At 43.0% G+C, this 12,888-nt stretch overlaps 1 protein-coding gene across 20 annotated transcripts in view; it reads left to right on the top strand.

The window, feature by feature from the left end:
- Positions 1–12,888, top strand: part of PDE4DIP (phosphodiesterase 4D interacting protein) — a 238,564-nt gene that overhangs the window by 153,111 nt on the left and 72,565 nt on the right. For 3 of the 20 annotated variants that reach the window (XM_070785805.1, XM_019956695.2, XM_019956697.2), the window contains exon 1: positions 6,133–7,729. The exons of 9 other annotated variants lie outside the window; for them this stretch is intronic. In XM_070785805.1, coding sequence (XP_070641906.1) covers positions 6,608–7,729 — 1,122 coding nt within the window. In that variant the 5' untranslated portion in view covers positions 6,133–6,607. Of the gene's footprint in view, positions 1–6,020; positions 7,730–12,888 lie in introns of those variants that run through there. 8 more of the 20 variants (XR_002180312.2, XM_019956694.2, XM_019956698.2 and 5 more) reach the window with 5 other exon arrangements.

Below are 12,888 nucleotides of genomic sequence, written 5' to 3'. Positions count from 1 at the left end.
ATCTCCCCCCACCCCAGCCAATAACCACTTTCTGAATTTCTATTATTATATAAACAGACTTTAAGTTGTTAGACTTAAATGAAATCACACAGGGTATACTGATATGCTTGTTTCACTTAAGATGCTTTTGTGATTCACTCATGTTGTGGGTATCAGACTTCATTCTTTTTTATTGATGGTTAATATTGGGTTCACTAGTGGAAAAGAATCTGCCTGGCAATGCAGCAAATGCAGGATACATGGGTTCTATCCCTGGGTTGGGAAAATTCCCTGCAGAAGGAAATGGCCACCCACTCCAGTATTCTTGCCTGGAAAATTTCATGGACAGAGAAGCCTGGCAGGCTACAGTCCATAGTGTCACAAAGAGTTGGACATGACTGAGCACACACACACTTCTAATATTACATTATATGAACATATCAAAATGTGTTTATCCTGCCTCTTAGTAACACTTTTTTTTCTTATCACAAAATCAATATATGCTTATTACACAAAATTACAGAATACAAATGAGGAAAGGAGAAAGGAAGTCTCCATAATTATACTCTCCAGACGTAATCACTAAATAATAACTTGCATATCCCCTTGAACTTTTGTTTATATAAACTGTCCACAGATATTTATTTTATATATTATAAAAGTTCTCATTGTAGGTTCAAGTTTTACCACTTAAACTCTATGTGTCTTGCTGCTGCTGCTGCTAAGTCACTTCAGTCGTGTCCAACTCTGTGCGACCCCATAGATGGCAGCCCACCAGGCTCCCCCATCCCTGGGATTCTCCAGGCAAGAACACTGGAGTGGGTTGCCATTTCCTTCTCCAATGCATGAAAGTGAAAGTGAAGTCACTCAGTCGCGTCCGACTCTTGGCGACCCCAGGGACTGCAGCCCACCAGGCTCCTCCATCCATGGGATTTTCTTAAATTGGCACAATTCTTAGTTGTTTTGTCGTGGGTTTTTTTTTTTTTTTTTTTGCCTCAAGGCTTGTGGGAATGTCAGTTCCCTGACCAGAGATTGAACCCAGGCCACAGCAGTAAAAGCCAGTGGAAATCAGTAGGCTGCCAGGGAACTCCTCTTAGTTTTAACTATAGGATATTTCCAAATTTTAAAACTTTTAAAAACTAATATATGAATATATACTTAACACCCCAGATTCAAATCATCCATGGTTTACAGAATAAAAGTAAATGTTCTGTTCAGCTCCCCACTTTGCTTGCCTCCCCAGAGGTAGACAGTATTCAGTTCAGTTCAGTTCAGTCACTCAGTCGTGTCTGACTCTTTGCGACCCCATGAATCACAGCATGCCAGGCCTCCCTGTCCATCACCAACTCCCTGAGTTCACTCAGACTTATGTCCATCAAGTCAGTGATGCCCTCCAGCCATCTCATCCTCTGTCATCCCCTTCTCCTCCTGCCCCCAATCCCTCCCAGCATCAGAGTCTTTTCCAATGAGTCAACTCTTCGCATGATGTGGCCAAAGTACTGGAGTTTCAGCTTTAGCATCATTCCTTCCAAAGAAATCCCAGGACTGATCTCCTTCAGAATGGACTGATGGGATCTCCTTGCAGTCCAAGGGACTCTCAGGAGTCTTCTCCAACACTCAGTTAGATACAAAAAATCTTGACTAAGATGATATTGGTAAGAACCACGAAGTGCTGAATTTACTATCCATAACTTTTGTTTCTTTTCTTCTCTCTCTTTTAAAAAAATTTTACTTATTTATTTATGGCTGGGCTGGATCTTCATTGCTGTGGGCAGGCTTTTCTCTGATTTCTCTAGTGGGGGCTACTCTTTCTTGTGGAGCGCCGGCTTCTCATTGTGGTGCCTTCTCTTGTGGAGCGTGGGCTCTAGAGTACAGGTCCGGTAGTTGTGGTTCATAGCCTTAGTTGCTCCAAGGCACGGAAGATCTTCCTGGACTTAGGGATCAAACCCATGTCCTCTGAATTGGCAGGACCATCAAGGATGTCCCACATAACTTTTCTCCCGAGTTTGACTTTAAAATTTTTATTTTCAGTTGATCTATACAAAAGTGATCTTTTTAGCTGTACAAAAAAGATCTTCATGACCCAGTTAATTACGATGGTGTGATTACTCACCTAGAGCCAGACATCCTGGAATGTGAAGTCAAGTGGGCCTTAGGAAGCATCACTACAAACTAAGCTAGTGGAGGTGATGGAATTCCAGTGGAGCTATTTCAAATCCTGAAAGATGATGCTGTGAAAGTGCTGCACTCAATATGCCAGCAAATTTGGAAAACTCAGCAGTGGCCACAGGACTGGAAAAGGTCAGTTTTCATTCCAATCCCAAAGAAAGGCAATGCCAAAGAATGCTCAAACTACCGCACAATTGCACTCATCTCACACGCTAGTAAAGTAATGCTCAAAATTCTCCAAGCTAGGCTTCAGTAATATATGAACCATGAACTTCCCAATGTTCAAGCTGGTTTTAGAAAAGGCAGAGGAACCAGAGATCAAATTGCCAACATCCGCTGGATCATGGAAACAGCAAGAGAGTTCCAGAAAAACATCTATTTCTGCTTTATTGACTATGCCAAAGCCTTTGACTGTGTGGATCACAATAAACTGTGGAAAATTCTGAAAGAGATGGGAATACCAGACCACCTTACCTGCCTCTTGAGAAGCCTGTATGCAGGTCAGGAAGCAACAGTTAGAACTGGACATGGAACAACAGACTGGTTCCAAATAGGAAAAGGAGTACGTCAAGGCTGTATATTGTCACCCTGCTTATTTAACTTATATGCAGAGTATATCATGAGAAACACTGTGCTGGATGAAGCACAAGGTGGAATCAAGATTGCTGGGAGAAATATCAGTAACCTCAGATATGCAGATGACACCACCCTTATGGCAGAAAGTGAAGAAGAACTAAAGAGCCTGTTGATGAAAGTGAAAGAGGAGAGTTAAAAAGTTGGCTTAAAGCTCAACATTCAGAAAACTAAGATCATGGCATCTGGTATACTGATCTTTGTTATAGCAAACATATTATTCAATGCTAAGTTGCTTTTTCTCTGTTTGTACTGACTTGCGTGTCTATGTCAACTATCTGTGTGATGTCATTAAAGTTTAGAGACTGCAGGTCAGGTGCAAATAGACGGGGAAACAATGGAAACAGTGTCAGACTTTGTTTGGACTCCAAAATCACTGCAGATGGTGATTGCAGCCATGAAATTAAAAGACGCTTACTCCTTGGAAGGAAAGTTATGACCAACCTAGACAGTATATTAAAAGCAGAGACATTACTTTGCCAACAAAGGTCCGTCTAGTCAAGGCTATGATTTTTCCAGTGGTCATGTATGGATGTGAGAGTTGGACTATAAAGAAAGCTGAGTGCCGAAGAATTGGTGTTGGAGAAGACTCTTGAGAGTCACTTGGACTGCAAGGAGATCCAACCAGTACATCCTAAAGGAGATTAGTCCTGGGTGTTCATTGGAAGGTCTGATGTTGAATCTGAAACTCCAGTACTTTGGCCACCTGATGTGAAGAACTGACTCATTTGAAAAGACCCTGATGCTGGGAAAGATTGAAGGCAGGAAGAGAAGGGCACGACAGAGGATGAGATGGTTGGATGGCATCACCAACTCAATGGACATAAGTTTGGGCAGGCTCCAGGAGTTGGTGTTGGACAGGGAGGCCTGGCATGCTGTGGTTCATGGGGTCGCAAAGAGTTGGACGCAACTGAGTGACTGCACTGAACAGAAAAATATCAAATGATCATGTTAGGAGAAGTTCTAGTACTCTAGCTTATTATCCATTTTGAGATACGGTCTTTAAGTATTTCCTCCGGGAGTAAAGAGTTGAGTGCTTTATTTATCTTGTTGGAAGCCAAGAAATGTATAGCTCTCTTTTCTAGTATGTTGATCTTTGTTATAGCAAACATATTCTTCAATGCTAAGTTGCTTTTTCTCTGTTTGTACTGACTTGAATGTCTATGTCAACTATCTGTATGATGTCATTAAAGTTTAGAGACAGCAGGTCAGGTGCAAAATCTTATTAAAGAATACACAATAATACAAAGTATTATTTAGTTTGCTCCCAAAGAGCACTTTTGTTTCATTAATTACTTTGTTTCATTTTGCATTTTCTTTAGTAAGAGAATGGGGCTTGCATCCACAGCCAAAGATGAGGCCTTAATTAATACCTTAGTTTGTACTTTTTGGACTTTTGAGTCCTTGCTTTTCTTGAAGACAATACTTAAGACAGGGTATAGCAGGGTAGTGTTCTGGCAGGCCAGAAACTCCTTGCCTCTGTATATATTCCAAAGATTGTTACTTAATTTCTTCTGACTCTGAAGTTCATATAGCTACTGCTACTGCTAAGTCACTTCAGTCGTGTCCGACTCTGTGCGACCCCATAGACGGCAGCCCACCAGGCTCCCCCGTCCCTGGGATTCTCCAGGCAAGAACACTGGAGTGGGCTGCCATTTCCTTCTCCAATGCGTGAGAGTGAAAAGTGAAAGGGAAGTCGCTCAGTCGTGTCCGACTCTTAGCGACCCAATGGACTGCAGCCTACCAGGCTCCTCTGTCCATAGGATTTTCCAGGCAAGAGTACTGGAGTGGGGTGCCATTGCCTTCTCCATGCAAAAACGCACCTATGGTGAGTTTTACTTGGACATCTCTTTTACATACTTGGTTTGGGGGTCAGAATGTGCATATTTAGGTGAAATCACAGATGCAAAGTTCTGTAGCCTACTAAAGCCAAAGCTCTAAGGACTGTCCTTATCGTTCATGATGGAGCTACTAAGATTTTGTTTCGATGATTAAATAAAAGAGTGATACAATCTTGTGTGTGCAGAGTCCCATTTGTTTAATGAGCCAAATTCTGTTCAAGTACTTACCCCAAATCATCTCATTTAATCCTCCATAAGAACTTTGGGTGTTTATTGAGTTTTCATTGAAGGCATCTGCATGTCTCCAGGTTTAGGAGTATAGGCTCTGACCTGGAGATGAGGTTCAGAAATACTTTGACTGTTGTTGGCCTTATTAATTTCATATCTCACAAGGTCAAGTTAGTGAAATCTAGCATTACTGTAACTGGGAAATGTCCTGCTCTGGGAAAACTCAAGATGATTGCCTGGGACTGTTTTTCCTCCTATTTGGAGTTTGCCAGGGAGAAAATTATAAAAGAAGGATGACACCTCAATTCCACCTAGAGAGAGCCCCAGCTTCCCTCCACTCTTTGTGTGCAATTCAAGTTCTATACCCAAGGGTGGGGTGACTTACTACTGGATAATGTTGAATAAGACAGGATACTAACTGAAGTCAGTTAAATTCCCAGCCCCACTTCTGCAGAGAGCAGCACTCCCTGATACTTTGGACTCTTGCTTAAATAAACAAGGTCTTTTGTTCTAGTGTTTGTCTCCCCTTCCCACCCAGAAAATAAGGCCTGCAGTCCACGTGAAACTTGAAAGAGGATTTGCTGACGGCAGTCTCCTCTCAGGTGTCTACATTCTTGAAAAAGCTCATTTTGTCCATTTTCTTCAAAATCTTGGTAAACCAGCTGCACTCGTGTGGTTTTTGTTGGACTCTTTCTCAGGTGACTACTTTGTGCCGCCTCTCAATTTACGCTCTTAAAAAAAAGGCAAATCATCCTGGCAAACTCAACCCCAGCATGGCGAGGGAAGAAACACTTGTCCTCTTTTCTGAGTGCTCCCAACAGTCCAGAGGGAGGTTGCACTGAGCCTCCTAAAATTCCTGCCTCCCCGGGCGCGGGTGAAGCCGCAGGGCCTTTTAATCTAGGAACAGGAGTGAGAAGGGAGAGGAGGTGGGGCCGGAGCGAGGCAGCGCGCAGCGGTACCCAGTGGTGCTGCAAGACTGCTCCCTCCTGAGTACGTGGCAGTCCCCGTGGACAGAAGGGGAGGGGATTCGGCTTTCTCCTCCCCGAGCAGAGCCTCGGGACAGTCCTCCCGGGCGGGAGGGAGGAACCGCAAGGGTTCTGGTGCGCTTTTGGAGTGAAATTTTAGCAGATAAAAGTGGCCTGGCAGCGGTGGGCATCCGTCCCGCTCTTCCACCCGGGTAACCCCAGCAGGTCGAGTCTGCGCTGTACTGCGAGGAGCACTGACTTGTTTGGGAGCGAGGGGACGCGCTGGCCACCCCGCATGCGCAGAGCGAGGAGCCGGCCTCCTGGACTACAGCTCCCAGAGCAGTTTGACGGCGGCCGCAGGCGGCGAGCCGCTGGCGCCATCTTGAAATCTGATCCTCAATCTCTGAGTCTTTGCGTCAGCCGCGGGCGGCCGCCGGAGGACCGCGAACTCAGCCCGCTGAAAAGGGAGGACATTGAGGACACAGCGGCTGGAGAGAGAGACAGCTGGAGGAGACATGGCAGGTTCTGAGCGCGGCCTGCGCTGCTGTCACTCAGCATCCTCCTGAGGCATTTCCTCGCCCGCCGCCTCCCCGAGGGGCGGGGCTGACCACTCTGGTACCCAGAACCCGCGCGCGGGTGTCAGCGGAGCGCCCCTGCAGAGTGGGCACCCCACCGAGCTGTGCCATGCTAGCCGGAGGCCACCGAGGCGGGAGACGGAACGCAACCAAGAGCCAGTGAGCGATCACCGAGTAGCAGCCGCCTCAGGGAAGCTCGGCAACCGCAGGAGGGAAGATGAAGGAGATTTGCAGGATCTGTGCCCGGGAGCTGTGCGGAAACCAGCGGCGCTGGATCTTCCACACGGCGTCCAAGCTCAACCTCCAGGTTCTGTTGTCGCATGTCCTGGGCAAGGATGTCTCCCGCGATGGCAAAGCTGAGTTTGCTTGCAGCAAGTGCGCGTTCATGCTCGATCGGATCTATAGATTCGACACCGTCATTGCCCGGATCGAAGCCCTTTCTATTGAGCGCTTGCAGAAGCTGCTGCTGGAGAAGGACCGCCTCAAGTTCTGCATTGCTAGCATGTATCGGAAGAATAACGATGACCCTGGCGCGGAGACCAAGGCGGGGAATGGAACGGTTGACATTTCCGGCTTACCCGATGTCAGATACTCTGCACTGCTCCAAGAAGACTTTGCCTATTCAGGGTTCGAGTGTTGGGTAGAAAATGAGGATCAGATTCAGGAGCACAGCTGTCATGCTTCGGAAGGCCCCGGAAATCGACCCAGGAGATGCCGAGGCTGTGCAGCTTTGCGGGTGGCTGATTCTGACTATGAAGCCATTTGTAAGGTACCTCGAAAGGTGGCGAAAAGTATCTCGTGTGGCCCCTCTACCAGATGGTCCACCAGCATTTGCACTGAAGAACCAGCGTTGTCCGAGGTTGGGCCACCGGATTTACCAAATGCGAAGGTACCGCCAGATGGAGAAAGCATGGAGGAAGGGACCCCGGGATCCTCTGTGGAATCTTTGGATGCAAGCATCCAGGCTAGTCCTCCACAACCAAAGGATGAGGAACCTGAGAGAAGTGCAAAGGAACTTGCAAAGTGTGACTGCTGTTCAGATGAGCAGGCTCCCCAGCATACGTGTAACCATAAGCTGGAGCTAGCTCTTAGCATGATTAAAGGTCTTGATTATAAGCCCATCCAGAGCCCCCGAGGGAGCAAGCTTCCTATTCCAGTGAAATCCAATCCATCTGGAACCAGGCCTGGCCATATCATGACAGATGGAGTTAGTTCTGGTTTCCTTAACAGGTCTTTGAAACCCCTTTACAAGACACCTGTGAGTTATCCCTTGGAGATTTCAGACCTGCAGGAGCTGTGGGATGATCTCTGTGAAGATTATTTGCCACTTCGGGTCCAGGTATACAAAATGGCTGCATAGTGCCTTTCTGATTAAAGTTAGCTGGCTTCACATGATTTCTTTCTAGGGGAAGGTTAATAGTCTAGACTTGAGAAAAGTAATCATTGAACCCATTTTTGCTTTACCTTTTGCTTCTGTCCATTTTAATAAATGTGATTCACGCAAGTAATTTACTTTCCACAATACCCTCTTTATAAGATTATCTGTTGGCTTTCCCACTAATTATCAAAATTGTACATGTTTAAGACGAAGATTCATAATTCATTTTTACCCTAGAAAAATTTAATCTTCTTTCTGGCACTAGAACTCTTTCCTCTCACTTGTCCTACTGCCTTTCTACTTTTGTCTGTTTGTTTTGTTTTCACTTTTAGATTTATGAATATTTTCTCCTGTGAGGGAGTTAGTTCTCAAGTTAGTCCTCCCTAGAGCATTAAGCCTTTCATCCCCACTTGTGCCTTGAACTGATTAGAGCACAGGGTAAAGGTTTGGGGAGAACCTATTAATCCACCAAAATATTGTAATATGTGGACAACATTTATAATAAATTAAGAGGTCATTTGAGGACTACTGATGACTTTTTCATAAAAGAGACTTGGGAATTCAAAATTTAAAATGTTAAGGCAAAAAGTGTCTACAGCCAGTTTGTGTAATGAGCTCTATGTAAAGATATTTGGTGTTGAGCAGGACTTCATCCATTATTGGGTGATAAAGTTTTGTCTGTTTTACTCATGAATTTCGTAATGACTGGAAGATGGCAGTTGATCTTACTCTGAGCTGTTCATGCAGCCTTTTAAATTCAGTTGTGTACAGGGACCTACCTGACAGATGCTGTCTTGTTTATACAGCAGCGTTAGTTTCAGTTAACGTTGTGAAACATCTGGCATGTTCTACTTGATACAGATTCTTTAGTGATACCCTTACAGAGGTGGACAGTCTAGAAGGTGTTTTTGGAAAGCTTGCTAACCAGTCAACATCATCCCAGAATCTTAGAGCTTCTAAATGAAATTGTTGATTGTCACTTGATAGCTTTGAAAAACAGTTCTATTATGTATAAAATTTGCATCACAATAAGAATATGGGGGAAATATTTTTGAATTTGCACTAACTTGTCAGAAACAGCATTGTTAGGGAAAAGTATGAATATCCAAAAGTTTAAACTGTGTTTTCATTTATGTAAAATGTTTAGGATGCCCAACACTTGTGTACTTTCCTTTCACTTCCTTTTCTTTCATTGAGTTTCACAGCTAAATTTGAGCTTTCCAGTACAGTATTTCTGTGAGCCAACATAGATGTCACAGATTCATCGTAGTGTTTCCGTATTAGGATCTAAAAATAGTTGGACAGAGTGGATGGGAAATATGACCAATATTGTAGAAATATAGCCCCCTTCGAATATGGCCAATATTGAAGAAAGGTGAAGACTTAGAAAACTGCAGTAAAGCAAGAGTTTTTTCCTCCATATTAAATTTAAAATACTCTCTTGGTGCCTAGGCTCAACAAATTTTGGAATTGAGAAGGATTCTAAAGATCATCTCATGCAGTCTCTCAGTTTAGAGATATGGAAAGCTCATGGTTAAATGACTTAGCTCCGGTGGTGTCAAAGGTTCCTAGCCATTCTCATCCAAGACCTTTTTATTCTGTGTATTAAATCACACTGCCTGATGGCATTGAATTAAATAACTACTTATTTTAAGTGCAGGGCTTTCATTCTATAACCTGAGGATGTCAGGCAGATTCTTTAGGGATAGATACTGTGAAGAAATTTGGCATCCTAATGAGCACAGTTAAAATATGGTAATTGTACCTTTAGGTCAAATCCCTTTACTTCACTAAATGTAGACATTAGAAAAAAAAAATAGCCCTTTAATACAGCAGTATAAGACTTCTGCTGTCATCAGGCTTTACCATCTTTACTGTTTGTTGAATATTAAAACATAGAAGAGAGAAAACATTCAGCTTGAAGAATTATGGCATTTGATTGCTAAGCTATTTTCTCCAGTAATTAAGAATGTGGAGGGAAATAGATTAATTAGACTTAAAGTGTTTGTAGATAAAATGTGTATTTTGGATTCCAGATCTACTGTCTAAGTCTGGTTGACTTTTATAAGCGTTTTAAGGCCTAGTGTGCTTTATGGCGAAAGCAGAGCTAAGTGGGACAAAGGCAGACAGATTTTTGTCTTTCTCTGAACAAGTGTGTATAGAATAGAAGTAAGTGCAAATTATTTTCCTTTAGTTAAATTGTACTCGAAATATGAAGAAAAGCTCTTCTCTCCTAAAGAGGGAGATTGTTCTGTAAGGGCGTTTTGATTCCTTTGTTTAATCTGGTTACTGTTAAATGTCACCATCAGAATTCCTCCTGGTTGCCTTTCTCCTTTTTCTTTCTTTCTTATTTTAAAGCTAACGAGCAACAATGTAGTTCTGCTTACTAATTTTCTCATATTGTGCAAACTGATTTATTGCCTCCTACAGAATTTATGTCTGAAGACCCAAGGTTTTTCTTTTTGAAGCCTTCTTCTATCTTGTTATTTCCTTCTTTATAGTCTGGCCCAGAACTAGAAAAGCTATGATAGGAGGGCCGTGTCCCTTAGTGAACATTATTTCAGTTTTGGCTCATGTGCAGATTCCTTTTCTATCTAAATTCAAAGAGTGAGAGATCTTTGCTTCAAACCTTGCAATGCCAAAACCTGCTCTTGTATGACTATGATGAATTTATCCCTCTCATAGCTTAGCTACATAACCCAGATCAGGCCCTTTGCAAGATGTAAGCATTAGATGCTGCTGTATCTTCTATTACTAACAATAGGATAGAAAATTATAGCAGTTTGAGCTCTATGACTTGCTGTTATGACTAGGAAAGTGTCAAGAAAAATGTTAATCCAGATCAAAATAACCGCCTTTTAGCCTAAAGGTCTTATATTATGCACCATTAGACTTGGAAGGAATTCTCTTTTCTGTTGCTGAAAGCATTTGTCCTGCTGCTGCTGCTGCTAAGTCACTTCAGTCGTGTCCGACTCTGTGTGACCCCATAGACGGCAGCCCACCAGGTTCCCCCGTCCCTCGGATTCTCCAGGCAAGAACACTGGAGTGGGTTGCCATTTCCTTCTCCAAAGCATGAAAGTGAAAAGTGAAAGTGAAGTCGCTCAGTCATGTCCGACTCCTAGCGACCCCATGGACTGCAGCCTACCAGGCCCCTCCATCCATGGGGTTTTCCAGGCAAAAGTATTGGAGTGGGGTGCCATTGCCTTCTCCGATTTGTCCTGAGTCAAAAGCAACTTAAAATTATGATTACAACATGGTTTTAGTAACTGATACCCTGGAGATTAACACGCATTCAACCAGATCAAGTATTACTACTGATGTCATGCTCTACAAAATCTTCATAGGAGTGATTGGTTTATGTACTTGATACAAGAATTAATTGTCAGCTGTTTATTCAGTGGGCCTTTGCTAAGCACTCTTTTGGCAGACTTACCTGCAAGGACTTTTTTTTTTTCTTGAGATTTAAAGTAATAAAGTACTAAGAATAAAGAAGACACAAGCGTCTTCCAGCCTTTTGGTCCATACATGACATTCCTAGAAGGAGAGGTTTCCTATGAATACGCATGCCAAGATGGGTTCAGATGAGGTCCAGACTCATTATGTGCTTTTCTGTGGCATTCTTCAGATTTAAAGTTGATGTTGAAATATTTAAATTAAACATCTCCCTTTCTATCTAGCCAGTCTTTTTTCTAAGAGAGCCACTGAGGGATTATAACATTGGGCTGGAAATTAGAAGACAGACCTGTTGCTTATTTGCTTTTGTTTCTGTTGTTCACTGTAAGCAAAAATTTTTGGTTTGAGTAATATTCCAGGCGGCTTCCCTTGTGGCTCAGCTGGTAAAGAATCTACCTGCAATGCGGGAGACCTGGGTTTGATCCCTGGGTTGGGAAGATCCCCTGGCGAAGGAAATGGCAACCCACTCCAGTATCCTTGCCTGGAAAGTATCATGGACAGAGGAGCCTGGTGGGCTGCAGTCCATGGGGTCGCAAAGAGTTGGGCACGACTGAGCGAAAAACACTTACTTACTTAATATTCCAGGCATTATGGTAGGCAGTCGATTTTATAAATATGAAAGAGAAGTTACCGCTTTAAGTGCATTCAGTTTAATTGGATTCTATTTCCAATGTAACTTTGGACAATTTATTTACCTGTTATAAGTCTCCATTTTCTCACACGTGAGTTGAGAGTGGATCAGATGGTTAGTTTATAAAGTGTCCTTCACTGGTCTAAGATTCTTTGGTTTGAAGTGACTAAATATGGCTACCTTCCCTGGCATTTAAAACTTGAAGCTATTTTACTTAATTCTGCTTGTTACAGTTTAAATTTGGAAAATACTTTAAAATAGATGTTGTTGAAAAGTTGTTTTACACCGAGGAAGTAAGAAGCCAAGTTTTGCAGAGAAGGTTTTATCGTTAAGTGATAAAGTTATTTATCAGTAGAACTGTTGTAATTATCTATGAAAAGAGTTGCCTCTCCTGTGGTGTGACATAATTCACATTGCTTCAGGGCAAGGCTCCCCATTATACCCACAACAACAAATATCTCAATTTTTTCTAGGAGTCCTTATCCTTGCTACTTGTCTCTTTCTCCCTCTCCCACTATCCAGGCCTGTTGCCTCTACTTTCAAAACATGTCCGAATCTATCCATTTCTCTTTCCCTCCTTTATTACCACTATAATCCAAAGCAGTATTTTCATTCCCATGCAGCAGCCTCCTAGCTGGTCTTCTCATTTTTCCTGATGCTCTCCAACAGTTCAGTTAGCACATAGCAACTAGAGTGATCTTTTAAAAATTTAAATATAATTGATTACTTTTCTGTTAAAACCACTGCAATCCATTCCCATGTCAATGAGAATGAAATACAGCTTCATTACCTGTGGTGCACAGAAGCTACATCTGATCTGACCCCTGCCTGCCTTCCCACTTCATCATGTGTCAGCACCCCCTTTGCCCATCGTGCTCTGGCCCTGTGTGCTCCAGCAAGGCAACCGTTAGCCTTATGTGGCTGTTGACTGCATGAAATGTGGCTAGTCCAAATTGAGATATGCTATGAGTGTACAGTATACCTTTAATTTTAAAGGAACAATGTAAAGAATTAGTATCTTGTTAATTTTCATATT

This window comes from Bos indicus, chromosome 3 (genome assembly GCF_029378745.1).
Source record: "Bos indicus isolate NIAB-ARS_2022 breed Sahiwal x Tharparkar chromosome 3, NIAB-ARS_B.indTharparkar_mat_pri_1.0, whole genome shotgun sequence".
Lineage (NCBI taxonomy): Eukaryota > Metazoa > Chordata > Mammalia > Artiodactyla > Bovidae > Bos > Bos indicus.
This window is presented reverse-complemented; position numbering and strand designations above follow the sequence as displayed.